The 22,225-nt window shown below is 44.6% G+C and overlaps 1 protein-coding gene across 1 annotated transcript in view; it reads right to left on the reverse strand.

Annotated features, from left to right (window-relative positions):
* The window catches only part of HABP4 (hyaluronan binding protein 4), a 40,451-nt gene continuing 18,226 nt past the window's right edge, over window positions 1–22,225 (reverse strand). The window contains exons 5-8 of the mRNA XM_050761805.1: window positions 20,449–20,532; window positions 6,708–6,879; window positions 3,058–3,243; window positions 1–1,341 (exon numbers count right to left, since the gene is read on the reverse strand). Coding sequence (XP_050617762.1) covers window positions 1,285–1,341; window positions 3,058–3,243; window positions 6,708–6,879; window positions 20,449–20,532 — 499 coding nt within the window. The 3' untranslated portion in view covers window positions 1–1,284. The remainder of the gene's footprint in view (window positions 1,342–3,057; window positions 3,244–6,707; window positions 6,880–20,448; window positions 20,533–22,225) is intronic.

Here is a 22,225-nt window from a genome sequence, read left to right on the forward strand (position 1 = left end):
TCAGGAGCGAATACCAACCTTTATTTGCACTTGGCTTCCAGTTCAAAGCCACCTTAGATAGTGTCGCAAAGTGAGAAAAAGCACAGATCCTGGGACCGAGGTTCAGATTCCATCTCAAGCGAGCATATGAACTGTGTGACAACAGGCAGACAGTACCTGTGGTGTCTATGAGAAAGCAGGGAGAGCAACACCCCAGCTTCTAGCAGCTCTACAGCTGCCTGGACCTGCAGGCCCTCCTAGGCCTCCTTCCTCCCCAGCACAGTGTGTGCTTTTGGGCGTGTGGCTCTGGGTCCAGCTCTGTTCAGCGTGGGACTTCAGGTGGGTGAACTACTGAACCTCTGAGGTGTACCCCCAACCCCAAACTTTCACCAAAAGTCATAAAGAGGAGCTCTAGAACTGGGGCCAGGACTGAGGAAAACTGCTCACAGTGCTTAATAAATACCAGTTATCTACAACAGTGCCCGAGCCGAAGGCGGAGGCCTTTGCACACAGCTGCCGACCTGACTCTGCTTCTGCGGAAGAAAAGGATGCGATATTTGCTTTTGCCACGATCCCTTTCCATTTGACTGGCAGGTTGAATAACATAGTTTTTAAAGTCATAGACTTAATCTTCTTCCTAGAAACCACCCAAACACTAGCTGTGTGTGCGCACACACACAGAAACCAGGAGGTAGTTTAAATCACAATGAAAAATCAACACGTTCTCGGATTCTGTGTCACAGAGTGGTGGCCAGTGGCTACACGATAGCGATTTTTAAATGACTGGTTAAGTGAAAACCAGAAAGGAAAATATCCCAGGAGAGTAGATAACATTTACCAGTAAACAGTAAGTACAATTGTAGTTTAATTTCTTGGTCTCTGAAATCTCAGCTATGACTGCTTTCCATGAACAGTTCCGGTCCTATGTGTTTCCTCTAACGCTAAAGGCACAGCCTCCGGGAATCTACGGCTTCCTAAGAGTCTGCACGGAGTCTGACGACCTCCTTTCCCTCCGCGCTCCCGCCGAGGAGTCTATACTATCTCTTATGTACACAGTTTAAACATTATTCCTGGACTTCATTTGAAATTCCTTCAGTAAAAACAGTCACCATTCTTCACCTGCTTGGGAAAGGGCCTGCTCTCAAGCCTCTGGAGAAGCCCCTCTAACAGCCCAGCCCGAAAAAGTGCGACAAATTCACACAACATGGGAAAAGCAACATCTATTGTTCTCAGACTCTGACTCTCTCGGCCCAGCTGGAAAAGTCTCCACGGGTGCAGCTCCGCGGTGCCGCGATACGGGCGCTTTCAAGACAACGCAGGGAAGTCTTCAGGGTCATCCGGGTTGGGGGCGACATCTTGCATCTAAAGAAGAAAAGACATGCTTTGAAATCCACTGCCCCTTCATCCATTCCCAGGGTCCCAGTGGGATAACAAGGGCCTGGCACCAACGCTGAGGGGCCTGCATTAGAGGCAGGATCCACAGTGGGAAGGGGAGAGACACAGGTCACTGCTAACCCAGGAAAGCACAGCTCCCCTCCCACACAGGCCTCCGGTCTCCTCGAAAAAGGAGCTGCCTCCCTTCCTATGTCCTGCAAGCTCTTACTGGGGGGCTCTGCACGGGCACGTCCTGCATCGAGTAAATGGAACGGTTACTGCGTGCCAGGCACTGGAGGGAGGAGGAGGGGCACAGACAGTGCCTGTCCTCGGGGAGCTCATGGCTCTGGAGAAACGGACCATCGAGTCAGGAGCTTCACTAACACGTCCTGGGAGGGAGGGGCCACAGGAGGGCCGTCCAGTGCAATTTGATGGCGAAGTGGACGCCAAGGTCAGGCAAGGTTTTGTGGGAAGAGAAGGTTCTCCCTGGGATGAACCTCAATGGATAAGCAAAGGGAACAAGGACCCGGACTGGGAAACAGTGTGGCCTGATGGGGGCAGGGGTGGCCCTGAGGGCTCTTCTGAGGTGGGGGGTACACAGCTTGTGGAGGTGGGGACAGATGCCAGTGAAGAGGCGGGTGGCGCTGGGTCTCAGAGCGGTTCCCAGCACACGCCCCGGAGTGCTGCAGGGGCCAGAGTCCGCGACAGGAAAGGCGTGAGGATGTGCTTCCTATCTCAGAATAGACCCTGTTTCCAGCCTGGCCCCAAATACACCCCCCCCCCCCCCCCCAAAAATTGTGTTTTTGCTCCTGCTTAAGCAAAACCAAACCACAGATACCGCTTCCAGGGGCTGCTCCCTAGAGCGAGGGAACTGGGCAGCCAGAGGAGCACTGCCAAGACCAGCCACAGACAAGGGGTCTGTGCCACAGGGCCTCAGGGCTGACTTCCGATGAACAAGTGTCACTAGCACATTAGGAAGCACCTACTACATGCCAGGCACTGCATGGCACTGCATAAACTGATAATGAGCAAAAGCAGCCGCTGACTAATAGCCACACCAGTGGGAATACAGTCACACACGGAGATCAGGCTTCAATGAAAAGAAACTCCTTTGCTCCGAGACCTTGACCGGTCTAGGAGATGTGATCAAAGAAACCTGTGAGGAAGTGAGGTTGGAAGGATGAACGGAGGCCGCAGGCAGAGGCCAGGGGTAAGGGGCATGCTGTGTCGAGAGCTAGAAGCAGGCAGCCTTGGCTGAGGACGGTGTGAGGCCAGTGAGCTGGGGAGGGGTTGAGGAAGGTCCCCTCACAAAGGGCTTGAGATCTTAGGAAGGATTCTGTTCACTCTGACAGCATCACTTGAGCCCAAGGTATACAATCAGGCCACAGTAAGCAAGATGTCAGGTGTTCCAGTTCAGTCCCAAGCCTGGGGATCTTGTCTAATGCAGATGAGAGGGAGTTTTTCTCGGATCCCGGGAGTGCCCTCACAGCAGACCCTGGAAGCCAGGGCTCCAGAATGGTCTCTAGCCAAGATGTCCATGATGCTGCAACACCGTCCAAATCCCCAACCTCAGGCCCACGCTAGCTACAGGAAAAGTCACTGCAGAAGCCGATGACCCTCTGAACTAGACCATCCTGGGCTGGGACACTGTCCTGATTCACTTCCTTCAGCAAACCATTCGGGATTGATAATGCAGACACCTACCACCACTTCTGCTCTGGGTCCGTAGTTCTCTGCCCTCCTGATCCTTCCCCGGCCTCCCCGGGTGCCTCCTCTGGCTCCGCGCCCGGGACGAGGGAGGTTGCCAAAATTAATCTCCAGCTGGGATGTGATGTCATTGGCGGGTTTCCGGAAAACATGGGAATCGTCCTCATAGTCATCTTTTACCATCTGAAACACAGTTACAGCATCCAACATGCACAAGTCCATAGCCATCCCCACACTCATCTGGCTTAGTGGCTGCCATGTGCTGCACAGGAGCTAAAGCACCGTCAGGGGCTAGACAGGGCCACGCTCTGGAAGCGTCTCTGGCCCTGGGCTGCAGAGCTGGACACAGGAGGACGGCACCTGCTGTTCCAGTTCCAAGACAGTGAGTTCCGTGTGTTTGCAGTCCCACATTCTTGCAATTACAACCTTAATCCAAACATCTTGGAACTTAGGATTTCAAGTGGGACCAAATTTCTTTTTTTTTTTTTGAGACGGAGTCTCGCTCTGCCGCCCAGGCTGGAGTGCAGTGGCCGGATCTCAGCTCACTGCAAGCTCCGCCTCCCGGGTTCACGCCATTCTCCTGCCTCAGCCTCCGGAGTAGCTGGGACTTCAGGCGCCGCCACCGCGCCCGGCTAGTTTTTTGTATTTTTTAGTAGAGACGGGGTTTCACCGCGTTAGCCAGGATGGTCTCGATCTCCTGACCTCGTGATCCGCCCGTCTCGGCCTCCCAAAGTGCTGGGGTTACAGGCGTGAGCCACCGCGCCCGGCCTCAAGTGGAATCAAATTTCTATCACCTGAGCAGGTTAAGATGTAAGATTCGGCATGACTAATAATAGCAAACAATATACATGTTTTATATCTATTTTGCTGAGATAAAAAAGTTTTCATTTTTGCTTATTTTCTGTCTTATCTGTTCACAAATGCTTTGATAAATAAGGAAATATCTCCGTCCCAGAATTTAATAGAGGAATCCCTTTCAGCATGGGTGCTCCTCTAAATACCATGTGCTAGAAATCACATGATTTATAATAAACAATTCTCACTCAAAATAGAGAAATTTTATAAAAACAACAGAGGATGGTCACCTGAGTGTTCTACCAACACTGCACAAAGTCAAGCTGCTTTTTAAGAACTGCTTTCATTAAAATTCTCTATCTTGTGACAACTATATTAATTAATTAAATCTGATCCAAATTTGATTTGGCTTCAACTCATAATAATGGATAACACACACACAAACACACACACACACACAAAAACCCACTTTAAGTAAAATAAAAACCTACAGAAAAGAAAATATGTCAGTGATCTCAGATGAGAATCTCCAAAGTGCCACAACATTAAACATTACTACAGCCAGGAAATGGAACCAAGTTTCCACAAGCACATCCACACCTTTAGGCCATAGGCTCATGGCAGCCTTCAAGCTTAACATTTGTGTCCCCTTTAAGGTCTCAGGTTAAAATAAAGCAAAGGCTTTAGGTAGTTGGATGCTTAGTGCTAAAAAGGTGAAGAAAAACAATCCAGGAGCACTGGCACTCTGTAAAAAGAAACACACAAAAAATAGTGACAGGCAGAATCATCAACTCTTGCCTCGTTTGGCACTCAGCAGGGAAGCCCTGGGAAGGTCTCCTGGGGGCTCTGCTTTGAGCCGCCTCCCACTGCAGGAAGGGGCAGGAAGGGCCTCGGGAGAGTGGAGCAGGGAGTGGACACACAGTCTAAGGACATACGAAGGCTTGGGCTCCACTCGCAGCTCCAGCTGGCCCTGGCCAAAGTGCTTTAACTGCCCAGTGCCTTACACCGGGTTGTGACTAGGTCCGAACTTTGCTAGGTATTCTAGTGCTTTTGTCTCTTCGGGTGTCCAGAACAAAGTAAACTGATGAACCCAAGATCAGGCTTGTGTTGCTTTAAGAACAATTCCTAGCTAAAAGCTTCAATCCTTTAAGATTAACAAGGACCAAGATGTGTGCTTCACTGAGACCAAGCTCGATGACTCAGCTAACCCACTTGCTTCAAATATTCTGGGAGACCTCTGGAGCCAGGGAGGACCAATCTGGTGTGGATTAAGAAAGAGCAGCTTCTATTTTTACCTCACATGTCAGCTGCACATTTCAATCCTGACAGCACATTTGTTTTTGAGAAAATTTTACTTACAATGCCTAGAACAAAAAAGAACAAAGGAAGTGGACAGGTAAAGCACCAACCCAGCTAGCTAATGGAATTAGAAAACACCTCCCAGAGATTGCCAAGGAAATAAAGCTCTGGCCACCTATGTCTACAAAAAGCCATTTCTTGTGGAACAGCTCAAAACTTACTAGTAAGGCCTCCTACAGCTTGGACTGACCAAAACAAGAGGATGGGAGAGAATCCTGTATCTTTTTTTTTTTTTTTTTTTTTTTTTGAGATGGAGTCTCACTCTGTCGCCCAGGCTGGAGTGCAGTGGCGTGATCTGGGCTCACTGCAAGCTCTGCCTCCTGGGTTCACACCGTTCTCCTGCCTTAGCCTCCTGAGTAGCTGGGACTACAGGCGCCCGCCACCACGCCCGGCTATTTTTTGTATTTTAAGTAGAGACAGGGTTTCACCATGTTGGCCAGGAGGGTCTCAAACTCCTAACCTCAGGTGATCCACCTGCCTTGGCTTCCCAAGAACCCTGTAACTTAAATGATCCCCTAATCAAAGTATTCACTCAGAAAATGAAACTAACCAAAGTGTAAATGGCAACTCTACAACAGGATCACATTCCTGAGATTCCACATGAAAATCAATGACTAATACCCCACAGAGGAAGAACCCGCTCACTCCCACCTCGACACAGCGACTGGTATCAAGCTGTAACGGAATGATCCAGATTCAAATCCCATAATGAGAACGCTTCAGTGGACCTTGCCTTAAGTTCAGTAACTTAAGTAGGAGACTCAATGACCCAGTGGCATCCCTATCAACACATGCTGCTGGATGTTTCCCCGACACCTCTCCCTGCAAAACTGAAGCTTCTGAGAAGAGCCGGATGGAAGCCGTGAGCAATGAGGCCTCACAACACGGAGGAGCTCCCTGCAACCCCCGCAGCACACTGGCCGCTGTGGCCTGACCAAGCAGCCAGGCAGTTCGGGGCCTCATTTCCCGCAACCTCTGCAGTTAGGCAAGGGGCGCATCGCTGCTGAGCCAACACGGGAAAGGCGTCAGAAGAGCATGGAACCTCAACCACAGTTTAAAACGTCATCAACTACTCATAGTGAAATGCTCTCATCAAAAATCAGAGTTGAAAGTCAAGTAAACTGATCAGGGAAAACAGAGTGTAGTTATCCTTTGAATAACTTTGAACTGTACAAGACACAATCTGTAACTCTCGCTTGAGAAAAATGAAATACAAGGAACACACAGAATGTGTACAGTCCCAGCACAGCCCCAGGGGGAGTAGAAGATACACTTCCTCTAACTGCTCTGAGCTGCTCTCAATACATCAAGTTTCAATTCCTTTTCTTAATGAACAATAAAGATACAGTAAAATTAGGCATAGATCATCTCTGATTAGAAACAAAAGCGCCAATTACTAACGTTTCATTTTCAAGATAGAAGTGGAAAGGTCCATTTCACTTCCAATAAGGTAAAAGTAAATATTACCTCTACATACGAAATGTAATGCTTACATCATCTCTATATTTTGACTTGTGAATCACCACTGCTTTGGAAGGAACAGTGGATTCTGGTTTCCGGATGTTAAACTCAGGCTTTGGTCTGGTCTGTTCTTGAAGATTTTTCCATTCATCTAAAGTCATCTCTTGAACTTGGGTTTCTTCTTCTACCTCCAACTCAGGAATTCTATAAAGAGATGTATAATCGTAAAGAATAATTTTTGATGGTATAAAAATGTCTACGTTATTAAAGAAAAAGTTATAACCATTTATTCTGCATATTTTTGTGGTACTGCATTTCAAATGCAAGTAAGGTAAGAAAATCTTTGACTCACAAACTTCCATATTTCATTTTCAACATTTTATGTTATCACTGCCAACAGAAAATACTTCCTATCTGTGTTCAAAGCAATCTTTGAAAAATGGGAACATCACCATCCTGATGACATTAACGTTACACTTCACCACTCCATGACAGACAAAACGAGGTAATTATGGAAAACGAGCTGAAATAAAATACAGGAAACCATAAACAGAAGTTTTAAAGCAGTGGCTCATAAATGCATACTTTTGTAAATATCCTCTTTAATGAATTTTAAAAAGAAAACAAAAGACAGAAATATAGATCGAGAGAAAATAATTCAGAGTCCAGAAATAAACCCTCACATTTGTGGTCCATTGATTTTTTTTTTCCAACCGTGGTGCCAAAGACAATTCAATGGGGAATGAAAAGTATTTTCAACAAATGATGCTGGGACAACTGGATATCCACACCAAAAGAAAGAAGCTAGACCTCCCTCACACCATAAATACAAGAGCTAAAATAGAGAACTCTTAGCAGAAAACCTAGGCAGAAACCTTCTTAACCCTGGATTCCGCAATGGTTTCTTCCACGACACCAAAAGCACAAGCAACAAGAGTATATACGTCGAACATCAGCAGACACTTTTATACGACAAAGGACACCATCGAGAAAGTAAAAAGACAGTCCACAAAATGGGAGAAAATATTTACAAATGATATATCTCATAAGGGACTTGTATCTGGAATACATAAAGAATCCTTTATGAAGAGCCAGGCGTGGTGGCTCATGCCCATAGTCCTAGCTACTCAGGGGGCTGAGGTAGGAGGATTGCTTGAGGCCAGATGTTCCAGGTGCAGTGAGCTGTGATCACATGTGTGAATGGCCGCTGTGTTCCAGCCCAGGCAACACAGTGAGGCACTGTCTCTTTTTAAAAAAAAAAAAAAAAAGAATGCTTTAGGAATTCTAGATACAAGTTGTCTTTAATTAAGACAAATGAACACCCTCCCCTCAAAAAAGGCAAGGATCCGAATAAACATTTTTCCAGAGAAGATATACAAATAGGCAGTAAGATGTTGCACATCATTAGCTATTAGAGAAAGACAAGTCAAAACCACAGAGCTGCACCATTCCACACCCAGTGGGATGGTTAGAATCAAAAAGACATTTGACAAGCGTTGGGGAGGACATGGAGAAACTGGAACCCACATACACTGCCAGTGGGAATGTGAAATGGTGTAGCCACTTTGGAAAGCAGTCTGGTGGTTCTTCAAAAATCTAAGCTGAGTTAGCCTCTGACCCAGAAATTTCACTCCTAGGTTTATACCCAAGAGAAATGAAAACATACATCCACATGCAAACTTAAACCCAAGTGTTCACTGCAGCGCTATTCATAATAGCCAAAAAGTGGACACAACCTAAATGTCTATTAACTAATGAGTGGATAAACCAAATATGGCAGACTTTTTGGAATATTATCTGGCAATAAAAAGAAACAAAGTATTAATACACATTACAACCTGAACAAACCTTGAAAAAATGATGCAAGTGAAATAAGCCAGGCAGAAAAGACTTCTGTGTATGATTCCATTTACATGAACTATTCAGAGGAGCCAGGTTCACAGACAGGAAGCAGATGAGCGGCGGCCAGGGCTGCAGGGAGGGAGGATAGGGCGTGATGCGGAATGGGCACGAGGTTTCCTTTTGGGATGATGACAGCGTTCTGGAGCCAGATCATGGTGATGGTTGCATAACACTCTGAATGTACTAAATGCCACTGAATTGTACACTTCAAAAGGATTAAATTGTAGATTTGAAAATCACCAAAAAATACGGAAAAAAAAAAAAAAAAAAAAGGAAATGAAGACTGGCACATGCTACAACACGGATGAAACTGAAAACCTGATGCTAACAGTTAAAATAAGCCAGGCACAAAAGGAACATTGAAAGATTCCACTTAGATGAGGCACCTAGAATAGGCACATTCATAAGCACAAGTAAAATAGAGGTTACTACATGCTGAGGGGAAATGGGGAGTTAGTGCTGAATGGATATAGAGTTTCTGTTTGTGATGAAAAAGTTCTACAAGGCCGGGCGTGGTGGCTCACGCCTGTAATCCCAGCACTTGGGAGGCCGAGGCGGGCGGATCACAAGGTCAGGAGTTTGAGACCAGCCTGGCCAATATGATGAAACCCTGTCTCTACTAAAAAATACCAAAAAAATTAGCCGGGCGTGGTGGTGGGTGCCTGTAGTCTCAGCTACTCAGGAGGCTGAGGCAGGAGAATCGCTTGAACCTGGGAGGTGGAGGCTGCAGTGATCCTAGATCGAACCACTGCTCTCCAGCCTGGGCAACAGAGCAAGACTCTGTCTCAAAAAAAAAAAAAAAAGTTCCAGAGATGGATGGTGGTGATGGTTACACACAATGTGAATGTTACTGAGGCCACTAAACTGTATATTTTCCACTAAATTGTATATGTTAAAATGGTAAAAATGGCAATTTTTATGTTATTTATTTTTACTGCAATTTAAAAAAATTAATAATGTAACATACCCCAAACCATTCACCCATGCATTCATTCGTTTATTCATTTATTTGTCTGAGACGGGGTTTCACTCTGTTGGCCAGGCTGGAGTGCAGTGGCATGATGATGGCTCCCCGTACTTTCAACCTCCTGAGTCCAAGGATCCTCCCACCTCAGCTTCCTGAGAGCAGATGGGACCACAGGCATAAGCCATCAGGCCCAGCTAATTTTTACAATTTTGTAGAGACAGGGTCTCGCCATGTAGTCCAGGCTGGTCTTGAATTCCTGGCCTCAAGTGATCCTCCTGCCTCTGCCTCCTGAAGTGTTGGGATTACAGGTCTGAACAACCGCACCTGGCCTATATACTTAGAGATTTGAGTGCTATAATATGATAATTATATCTCGAAGGTGTTTAAAGGAAAAAAACAGGCCAGGCGCGGTGGCTTACGCCTGTAATCCCAACACTTTGGGAGGCCAAGGAGGGTGGATCACAAGGTCAGGTGTTCGAGACCAGCCTAACATGTAGAAACCCCATCTCTACTAAAAATACAAAATTAGCTGGGCATGGTGGTGCATGCCTGTAATCCCAGCTACTCAGGAGGCTGAGGCAGGAGAATCACTTGAACCCGGGAGGCGGAGGTTGCAGTGAGCCGAGATGGCGCCACTGTACTCCAGCCTGGGTGACAGAAGAGACTCTGTCTCCAAAACCAAACAAAAAAAAACAGTAGGTGGAGAGTGGGGAGAGAATGAAATCTGTATCTTCACTGAAGAGCTGATGTAATTTAAGGTTCTGTTATAGAAATACACAGATCAATGTTATGAAAAATATAAGCAAAATCAGTAGAGAAGCCTAACCACAGAGCATCCAAAGAGACAAATTTGCAGTGACTTTACAATACCAGGCCGATGGCAGAAAAAACATCAAAGAAAAAGTAACATGAAGGAATATGAAGGAACTTTCTGGCGTGATTGATAATGTTCTGTATATTGACAGGAGTTTGGATTCCACAAGTACATGCATTTATCAAAACAGTGAATTACACTTAAGATTTATACATTTCACAGTATATACATTTTATATCAGAAGAAGAAACTGTAAACAAATATTAAGTTCTATTTAGTGATATGCATGTTGAACTATTTAGGGGGAAGTATATAGATGTCTACAATTTATTATGAAATGTGTCAAAAAACATGGTGGATTAATGATGAATACTTACATAAAATGAATATATAAGATATAAATGGTAGTATTTAGGTAGTGGTAAGTATAGATGTTCGCTATAAAATTCTTTAAACTTTGCTGTGTTTTGAAATTTTCAGAATAAAATACTGGAAAAATACCAATATCAAAACAGAGATCTCAAATAGATATTGGCAAAAATATTGAAAGATACTAAGACGCCGGAACAGCAAATCAATGGAGCCACCCAAACCGATCCAGAAGAACTTAGTGAAAAATTCTAGTATAGCAGCTAAGAAAGGAATGAGGACTACCTCCATACACTGCCATGGAGCGCCTTCCAGAGTAAATGAGAAAAGCAAGGAGAGGTGTGCGGTACCTTGGAGACCACACAAATACATACGGATAGCACAGACGGAGATAGAGAGGGTTTTTTTGTTGTTTGTTTTTGAGACAGGGTCTCACTCTGTCACCCAGGCTGGAGTGCGGTGGCGTGATCTCTGCTCACTGCAACCTCCACCTCCTGGGCTCAAGGGATCCTCTCACTTCAGCCCTCAGAGTAGCTGGGACTACTACAGGCATGCACCACCATACCCAGCTAATTTTTGTATTTTTTGTAGAGATGGGGTGGGGGAGGGTCTCACCGGTTGCCTAGGCTGGTTTCAAACTAAGCTCAAGCAATTCACCCACCTTGGCCTCCCACAGTGCTGGGATTACAGGCATGAGCCACCACACTGGGCCATTTTTTTTAAATTGGAATGTAAGCCAGGAAAAGAACAGGGATAAAAGCTATTTGAAAATATCATGTTTTGGTTGGGCATGGTGGCTCATGTCTGTAATCCCAGCACTTTGGGAGGCCGAGGCCAGTTGATCACTTGAGGTCAGGAATTCGACACAGGCCTGGCCAACATGGTGAAATCCTGTCTCTCCTAAAAATGCAAAAATTAGCTGGGCATGGTGGCAGACACCTGTAATCCCAGCTACTCAGCAAGCTGAGGCAGGAGAATCGCTTGAACCCGGGAGGCAGAGGTTGCAGTGAACTGAGATTGCACCATTGCACTCCAGCCCGAGCAAGAGTGAAACTCCATTTCAAAAAGAAAAAAAAAAAAATCATGTTTTTCAGACTGAACTTTGGAAACATGTAAATATTTTACATAATTATAAAACAGATTTAAATTAAAATTCAATCTCTAAAATTTGAAAGTAAAATGAATCAAAGTAACCTAAATGTTTATGAAACTGGTGATATAACCATCAAGAGAAACTATTTCAAATGATTTTGAAATACAAATTTGGTTACTCATCTCCCTCCTCGACATAGCTTTTCAGTAACTGTGTTACTGAAGGTAGTGTTGGTAATGCTGTGACTGTTTTATGTGCAACGAATGATTAAAAGCACAATGTTACTCAGAACTAGAATTTTCAGTATGTAAGAAAAGGAGAAACAAGTAGTCTAGGTAAAAATCTCGTATTGCAACTTTGAATTGGAAATATTGAATGAACTCATATTTTATCTTCTAATGTGTGTGTTTGTGTTTCCCAGCTCTGTCCACCCAAATGCCCTGGAAACAAGTACCTGGTGGCAGTGGTTCTTTATCAAAGTAGCTTTACTAAAGAAGAAATACAGACGGGAAATACCACGCAAAAAATGTTCAACATTGTTAGTCATTAGGGAAATGCAAATTAAAACCACAATGAGGCTAGACACAGTGGCCCACATCTGTAATTTCAGCACTCCAGGAGGCCGAGGCGGCACTTGAGGCCAGGAGTTGGAGACTAGCCTGGGTACCAAAGCGAGACCCCATCTCTACAAAAAAGTAAAAAATTAGCTGGGCATGGTGGCGCTTGCCACTCAGGAGGCTGAGGTGGGAGGATCATTTGAGCCCAGGAATTCGAGGTTACAGTGAGCTGTGATCACACCACTGTACTCTAGCCTGGGTGACAGAGCAAGACCTTGTCTCTAAAAAAAAAGAAAAAAACAAATGATGAAAACAAAAACCCATAATGAGCTATGTACCTATTAAAATGACTGGAAGTTGTAAAAACTGACCATACCACATACTGGCAAGGATGTAGAAGTAAACTCTCACTTATTGTTGGTGAGAAAGTAACAACAGTACAACCCTTTTGGAAAAGAGTTCAGCAGCTTCTTACAAAGTGAAATATACGCATACCATTTGGTCCAACCATTCCACTCCTAGGTATTTACCCAGGAGAAATGGAAATGTATATTCATATAAACACTTGTATATTAAAATGTTCAGGCCGGGCACGGTGGCTCACGCCTGTAATCCCAGCACTTTGGGAGGGTGAGGAGGGCGAATCACAAGGTCAGGAGTTCGAGACCAGCCTGGCCAACGTGGTGAAACCCCGTCTCTACTAAAAATACAAAAAATTAGCTGGGTGTAGTGGTGGTCGCCTGTAATCCCAGCTACTCGGGAGGCTGAGGCAGGAGAATCACTTGAACCTGGGAGGCAGAGCTTGCAGCGAGCCGAGATCGCACCACTGCACTCCAGCCAGGGGTCAGAGTGAGACTCTGTCTCAAAGAAAAAAAGTTCATAGCAGCTTTATAGCAAAAACTGGAGACCACCCAATGATCACCACCAGGTAAACAGATAAATGGTGGTCTACCTGTGTAACAGACTACCAGACTACTCCGCAATGAAAAGGAATGAACTGATACAAATCACACAGTAAGTATGCTCAGAAAAAGAACACAGACCAAAAAAGAACACAAGCTGCATGATTCCATTCATATAAAATTATAGCAACTGCAAAGAAATCTGTAGTGACAGAAAGTAGATCACTGGTTGCCGAGGGGAAATGGGGCGAGAGAGAGGGCCTACAAAAGAACGCTAGGAAATGTTGTGGGGCGATGGCTGTGCTCATGATTTTGCCCATGGTGATACTTTCACAAGTGTACACATATATCAGAGCTTGTAAAACTGTACATGCTAAATATGTGCCATTTATTGGATGTGAACTATATCTCAAAGCTGTTTTAAAAACAGACAAGAGACTAACCAATTGACATGTATATTTCAATATTGTTTCAAACGAATTATCTTTCTAAAAAAAGTTTTGAGACAATCGGAAACTGAAGAAGTGTCTTGGTATTAATGATATCAAGGATATTAAAAAAATTTTAATGGAGTAATAGTATTCCAGTTATGTTATTTAAAAAGAGCAGTAGGTATAACACTGCGAAACATTTATGAGTGGCAGATGATACCCTGGGGGAGGCAGAAGTTAGCAGAAATATGCATGAAACAGGGATGGCCGTGGTTTGGTAACAGTTTAAGCTGAACAACTTACTTACAAGTTCTTTATACTACTAAATTTGTATAATTTTCCATAATATAAATTTTTAATACAGAGCTAAAAATAAATATTAAGGAATCATAATCTTCTTTAACCTACGTTTGACAAAATTTTAAAAATCAACAGAACTGAATGCTATAAATTTGGTAATTCTTTCATACTTAAGATGACCTAATAAAACTTCATAAATTCCAGAAAATTCAATTCTAGAAAGAATAGATTTTACATTAAGGCCACAGAAGTACTTGTTATTAACACACTTCGCTTATTTTAAAGGACATCATATCTAAACAAAGAACTAGTACAAGTTATATATTAAATGCAAGCTTGAAATTGTGTGTAGACACATAAAGCATATAGTGAAATTCAGATTAGTTACAAGTTACAGCCTCCTTCAGCAGTATCAGCCTGAAGCTGTTGACTGGAATGCACCTCATTCAAGAATACAGGCATGGATGCCCCATATCCATTCCTGCTTATCAGCTGCAGTTTCAACAAGCCACATCGAAAGCAGCATAATATCACCAAGGACAGGCTCCTTAACCTGATTTCCTACCCACTAAAAGTTATGAGCAAACACACATGGTGACAATCCTGTGACACATACCCCATTTCCCATTTGATTGGTTCTGAGTACAGTTTTACTGGCAGTTTTAGCAATGACTAAATATTCAACAGGAAGAGATGTATCCTTCGATTCTAGGAAGGGCTCATGCGGGTATATTTCTAACAACTAAGAGCCTCATAACTGCTATTGTTTTAACACCCCCATTTTTGAGTAATTCGAAGACCTTCACAATCCTTGGTTTATTATATAAAACTTTTGGGAGGGAATTTTCTATGAAAGTGACTTATGGATATAAGGTGGTCAAATCTATGGTAATGTGAATAATGCTATATACAAATTTGATAGTTATATATTTGTTTCTCAACATGTGAAACTATAGAAATCACACTGCTTTAACCACAGTTCCCTTTATTTAGAAATGAATGAGACTAGCTGACACTGTACACTCACCATATGCCAATGCTATTCAAAATGCTTTATATTAATTATTTCATGACATCAATAGTTAGATATAATTAATATCCCATTTTACAGATAAGAATACCGAGGCAGAGAGAGGCCACATAGCAAGCACACAAACAGAAGAGGCAAGTTCCAATCCTGTCATTGCGTTTCCAAAGCCCACACTCAACCTCTGTGCTCCACCGAGATGCAGGGAATAAGGGAGCAGAGAAATATACCTAGATGGAAAACAGTCATGATAGGCACAGAGGAAAGATACAAAACATCGATTCAAATGTCCACGTTTCCATCCATGCAATACCTTTTCAGCTGAATATGTGAAAGAGTGCAGTGAATCACAGAAAGCAGGTTCCAGAAATAAAGCTTTACTAGTTGGATATTTAACTGGGACAAGTGAATTTAACCTAAAAAGTAAGAAAATCTTCATTGTTTAAGCAAATACTCTAGGAAACTGATTACAATAAAAAATAATTTGTTGCAGATAGTTTGTATTACTGCTTCCTCACAGTTTCTTTGAACAAAGTATTTTTCAGGAAGGATGGGAGGTGATGCTCCATATTCCTGAGTCGGGAAACGCTCAGAGATCCCGGCAGCTCTTCCCTTCCCCTCTCCCGAGTTCCCAGCAGGTGTTCTGAACAGCACTTTTTGCTGTTCCTACCACTCGCTAGAGGAGCACGAATGCCTATGCATCTGCCCGGTTCACATTCCGGCTCTGCACGTGAGCCAGGTGACAGGTATTGAGCCTCTGTCCCAGTGTCAGAATAACAGTAGCTCCTCCTTCATGGAGTGGCAAAGAACTGAACGCATTAAGACATGGAAGCATTTACAGCAGTTCTTGGCACACAGCAAATGCTCTAAAAATGTTAGAGTTATTCTTTTTCTTTTTTTTTTTTTTTTTGAGACGGAGTCTCACTCTGTAGCCCAGGCTGGAGTGCAGTGGCACCATCTTGGCTCACTGCAAGCTCCACCTTCTGAGTTCATGCCATTCTACTGCCTCAGCCTCCCAAGTAGCTGGGACTACAGGTGCCCGCCACCACGCCCAGCTAATTTTTTCTATTTTTAGTACAGACGGGGTTTCACCGTGTTAGCCAGGATGGTCTCAATCTCCTGACCTCATGATCCGCCCGCCTCGGCCTCCCAAAGTGCTGGGATTACAGGTGTGAGCCACCGCACCTGGTCAATGTTAGAGTTATTCTTAAAATACAAGGAGTCATCACAGGTATCGTCGGACACTAGAACACCATGCGACAAGGAACAGTTAGTACTTCTGTAATGAAAGGAAGAAGACGGAAGGATGGAAGGGCACTGCACATATAATTATCAGTAGCATACATCCTATTTGAGGAAAATGGAAGTACACTTTAGGTTGTGTGTTTGAACATAAGTGAGAGTATATCAGATTCATCTACCAAGACGTTCTAGAACTGAGAGGTACACTGAACGTACATTCAGGCTAAATGCCAGAAGCCAGAGTGCAAAACCAACACTCAAACAGGGCTGAGACCAGAGAACATCGCTGTCACTCAATGTGTTCCTCGGATACCAGCCCAACTTTTAGAGTCTCAAAAAATTATAACTGTATTATTAGAAATTTTAGTAATAATGTTAAAATTTGACAAGGCAATGCAGAAAAAAGAATGTCTCCGCACGGTCACCCAACACCTGCACTGCACTTGCAATCCCAAATAGAGGCTCACTTTCCCCCCAGTCAGCAGAAAAGACAGAGAAAGATTTTCCAGCTAGCTCTCCTGGGATATTGCAGACAGAAAGTCAACAAGCTTTATTTTCTTTCAGAGTGACTAAATATTTTTGTCTAATATTATGAATGCTAGAGTATCTCAATCAATTCTGTAGATTAGAACAATACTATAATTTACTCTCTATTATTCTGCCTTATATTACCTGAATTTGTATAAATGTTTATTGGCTCAAAAAGGATATAATGTTCTCCTGAAGGTATCCAGTTAACTTTCTCAACATTCATATGAACTGTTAAACGAGTTCCTTAGTTAGCTCACTGTCTAAATATTCATATTAACTGTTAATCCTATTTCTTTTTTTTTTTTTTTTGAGACGGAGTCTTGCTCTGTCGCCCGGGCTGGAGTGCAGTGGCCGGATCTCAGCTCACTGCAAGCTCCGCCTCCCGGGTTTACGCCATTCTCCTGCCTCAGCCTCCGGAGTAGCTGGGACTACAGGCGCCCGCCACCTCGCCCAGCTAGTTTTTTTGTATTTTTAGTAGAGATGGGGTTTCACCGTGTTAGCCAGGATGGTCTCGATCTCCTGACCTCGTGATCCACCCGTCTCGGCCTCCCAAAGTGCTGGGATTACAGGCTTGAGCCACCGCGCCCGGCCAATCCTATTTCTTTAATGAAACACATTTCTCGTTTTGAATAATACATTGAAATTGTTTTGAATCGTAAATTAACAGCTTTCACAATCATCAATCACTGTGGCCTTTCGCTCTTGCAATAAGTAACAATAAAAACAGCAGATGATATTAATAAAGCACTAGCTACATGCCAGGCATCACTCTAGGACGCGGAGACACACACACACACATACACACGCACACACAATCTTTACAAGAACCCTATAATGTAGGGACGTTATTATTCCCATTTTACAGATGAAGAAAACTGAGCCACGGAAAAAGAGAAATTAAATAACTTGCCCAACTAGTAAGGGGCAGAGCTGGGATTTCAACTCATCACACCGGTTCAATGTCTGTGCTCTTAACCACTAGACACCCTGCCTTTTGGCAGCTGAAGGATGAGTAAGAGATAGACAGGTAAAGAGTAAAGGGGGTTTGGGAAAACAAAGCAACAACAGTTGTGAAAGCTGTACGGCAAGTGTGAGGGCAGGGGCAGGATAAAAGTATGTTTGAGAACATGAAATAAAGGCCTCATGGTGAACCTAGAGAAGGCACAGCAATATCTGAACTTGAGGGTTTTGCAGGGGCCAGACCACACAGGACTCGGCAGGTCAGGACAGGGGACAGAAAAAGGACAGGAAGACATCAGGGGGGTCTTACGCAAGGGGTGGGGGCATGACAATCTGAATGCAGTGTGAACACCACTTTGGCGTAGAAGGTGAGGATACAGAGAGCCCTGTGAGGGGCTCCAGCGGTGGTCCAGATAACAATGGCTTAGACGATGCTGGTGAGCGGTGATGCTCAGTTTCTAGGGGTACAATCGCCAGAGCAGAGGGAAGGACTGGGTTTTGGAAAGAGGAGGGTCAAGAAGACAGAAGTTCCAAGGATGACTCGTAGGTTTCTGGTTTGTACAGCTGGATGGAAACACCAAGTGAGGACCAGAGGTATGGGGGGGCGGTCAGCTCAGTCTCGGTCAGGCTGGGCACAGCAGCATCTGGAATGTCCCAGGGGAAGCGTCCAGCAGGCAGATGGACCCACAGGCCTGGAGCCCACGTTGAAGGTTGGAGCCAGAGACACATATTCCAGAGTTAGCATGTAAATGACAATTTAAGCCACAGAAGTGCATAAGATCCTATAAAGAAACTCTATAGAAAGAGAAGGCCTAAGGCAGGGCCCTGAAGGACTTAACATTTTAAAAAACCAGAAAGACAAGGATGAGCCTGCAAAGGAGATGCTGAGAGGCAGAAGGAAAACCAGAAGAGCAGAGTGATCACAGAAACCAACAGGAGAGCACGTTTACGAAGAAATCAATAAAGTCAAATGCTTCTGAGAGGTCAAGAAAGACGCAGACCGCAGCATCCATTAGATCCGGAGACATGGTGACTGTTTCAGAAGGGCAATGAGGACAGAAGCCAGGCCTGGGCTAAAGTGAGGAAGAAGTGGAGGGGAGGAAGTGAAGAAGGCCACACACAACTCTGAAAGAGGCGGCTGACGGAGAATGTGGGGTCCAGAGGACACTTACACAGGAGAGACTGAGCAAGTTTAAATGCTGACTGGAAGACTAGTCAGGAAGGAGATGAATATACCAAAAAAGGAAGGAGCTAACTGACAGTGTGAAGTTTTCATGAAGTCAGTAGGAGAGAGGATCCGAAGCGTGAAGAGGTCGGGGGGATGGCACCCCGGTGGTTACCATGAGGGAAGGAGCCCAGGAGGTGCAGGTGTAGCAGTCTTGTATCTTTGGGAGTGGGAGGATGAGGAAGTTCCCACCTGACGGCTCCTAATCACTCTGTGACATAGAAGGAAACGTTGCATCCAAAAAATGAAAGAGGATGATGGGGGAAGGGTACAGTGGGAGGCAGTGCCAGGGTTTTGAGGAGAAATTAAAACAGTCATTAGAGAAGGTGGGAGAGTGAACCCAAGAACCGGGATCGCCCAGGCCTGGCTTCAGAATCTCAGTGACCGGGAATTTACGGGGTTCTAACCGGGCCCGCGATGTGACTTGTATTGCTTAAGCTTGTGGAACGCGCAGAGAGAAGGCAGATAGTGGAGTCACCCAGGAGGGGCTTTGCTAGCAAGTTACAGCAGAAAGTCCAAAGGGCCAAAGAGTTGAAGGTGCATGGGTATTTAAGAACTTGGAGGCCAGGCGCAGTGGCTCATGCCTGTAATCCCAGCACTTTGGGAGGCTGAGATGGGCGGATCACCACAGGTTGGGAGTTCGAGACCAGCCTGGTCAACATGGAGAAACCCCATCTCTATTAAAAATACAAAGTTAGCTGGGCGTGGTGGCGCATGCCTGTAATCCCAGCTACTCAGGAGGCTGAGGAGAAGAATTGCTTGAACCTGGGAGGTGGAGGTTGCAGTGAGCCAGGATCTAAGCTACATAATGAAGAGAGAGGGAGGGTGGACTGGGAGAGCGCAGAGGGGACGAGGCACTAGAGGTCCATCTGAGAGTCAGGCTACTCCAAGTCAAGGAGTTTAACAAGCTGCTGGAAAAGAGTTTGTAGGCAGAGGACAGAATGCCTAACTTTCCACCAATTATCACTGATATTCATTAGGTTATTTGAACTAATTATTAATTAGTTTGATCACCAGTCATTAATACATTAAGGTCAGCCCTCCGTGATAGGATAAGGGGTTGAGATTCCTAGTCTGTGAAGAGCTCTTAGAAATCATCAAGAAAGGCCAGGTGTGATGGCTCACCTGTAATCCCAGCACTTTGGGAGGTTGAAGAGGGTGGATCACTTGAGGTCAGGAGTTCGAGACCAGCCTGGCCAACATGGTAAAACCCCATCTCTACTAAAAATGCAAAAATTAGCCGGGTGTGGTGGCACACGCCTATAGTCCCAACTACTCAGGAGGCTGAGACAGGAGAATCGCTTGAACCCAGGAAGTGGAGGTTGCAGTGAGCCAAGATCGTGCCATTGCACTCCAGCCTGGGCGACAGAGCGAGATTCCATCTCAAAAAAAAATAAGGAAATCATTAAGAAGAGAACCAACACCACAATAGGGAATGAATGAAACGCCCTACTTGGCTGGAGACTCCTCTTCCGGGGCGCCCTGGGCCTCCTCCACCACTGTGGGTTCCTCCATCAGTGCAGTCGGCTCCACGTCACTGAAAAACAGAAAGACCCTCTCTAGTCACACAAATACGTTCACACCAATGCGTTTGCATGTTTAAGATGGAGAAAACATTGTTTTCTGTTTTGGTTTGGTTTGTTTGTTTGTTTTTTTGAGACTGAGTCTCATTCTGTCACCTAGGCTGGAGTGCAGTGGTACAATCTCAGCTCACTGCAACCGCCCTCCCAGGTTCAAGAGATTCTCCTCCCTCAGTCTCCTGAGTAGCTGGGATTACAGGTGTCCACCACCACGCCCAGCTAATTTTTTTGTGTGTTTTTGGTAGAGACAGGGTTTCGCCATGTTGGCCAGGCTGGTTTCAAACTCCTGACCTCAAGTGATCCACCCACCTCGACCTCCCAAAGTGCTGGGATTACAGGTGTGAGCCGCCGTGCCTGGCCTATTGAGGGCTTTAAAAGTAAGTTTTTAAAAAAAAAAAAAAGTAACCATAAATTGAACTACAATAACAGAAAAGACTTTTACAATTTAAATAATTATTAAATTCTCAACTCCAAGCTTCTGTAATCAATTTTTTAAAAACTCACTCTTTAAAACAAAACTTCAATAATTAACTTTTATTTTTTAAAATGAAGGTTCCAGGCCGGCAGGGTGGCTCTCGCCTGGGATCCTAGCACATTGGGAGGCCAAGGAGGGTGGGTCACTTAAGGCCAGGAGTTTGACACCAGCCTGGCCAACATGGTGAAACCCCATCTCTACTAAAAATACAAAAAGTAGCCAGGCATGGTAGCAGGAGTGCAGTGGCACCATCACAGCTCACTGTGCTCTCGACCTCCCGGGCTCAAGGGAACTTCCCACCTCAGCCTCTGGAGTAGCTGGGACTACAGGCACACACCACCATGTCTGGCTAATTTTTTGTATTTTTTGTAGAGATGGGATTTCACTTTGTTCCTCAGGCTGGTTTTGAACTCCTGGACTCCAGTGATCCACCTGCCTCAGCCTCCCTAAGTGCTAGGATTACAGGCATGAACCACAAAAAAACTGAGTATTTCTCAAACTTCAGCAATTAGCTGATTTTACAGAAAAGAAAAATCACAGATGTCCCCCCCGATGATGACCTAAATTATTTTATAAATGAATATAAAATATTGTGCCTACAGCTCTTATAGAACCCTATGATCAAAACTGAAAGACAATTAAGTTTCAAAATTAGCCACAATTCAATTTGGCAGGTTCTGCTATTTTGTTGAAAGTAAATCAGCCAGGCACGGTGGCTCATACCTGTAATCTCAGCACTTTGGGAGGCCGAGGCGGGCAGATCACGAGGTCAGGGGATTGAGACCATCCTGGCCAACATGATGAAACTCCATCTCTACTAAAAATACAAAAATTAGCTGGGCGTGGTAACACGTGCCTGTAGTCCCAGCTACTTGGGAGGCTGAGGCAGGAAAATCGTTTGAACCCGGGAGGCGGAGGTTGCAGGGAGCTGAGATCGTGCCACTGCACTCCAGCCTGGCAACAGAGTGAGACTCTGTCTCAAAAAAAAAAAAGGTAAATCACCAATGTTGGATTTATCAGAAGAAAGATATAACCCCAAGGCCCATGTCTATATTTTGACTTCAGTTGTGCTGGTGCAGAAAATCCCTAGTTGTGCACGTATGTTCCATAAAATGATGTTACACATTTCAAGGCTTTGTTACCTAGTTCAAATTTAATCAGACCTCACACTTAAT

Source organism: Macaca thibetana, chromosome 15 (genome assembly GCF_024542745.1).
Source record: "Macaca thibetana thibetana isolate TM-01 chromosome 15, ASM2454274v1, whole genome shotgun sequence".
NCBI classification, from domain to species: Eukaryota; Metazoa; Chordata; class Mammalia; order Primates; family Cercopithecidae; genus Macaca; species Macaca thibetana.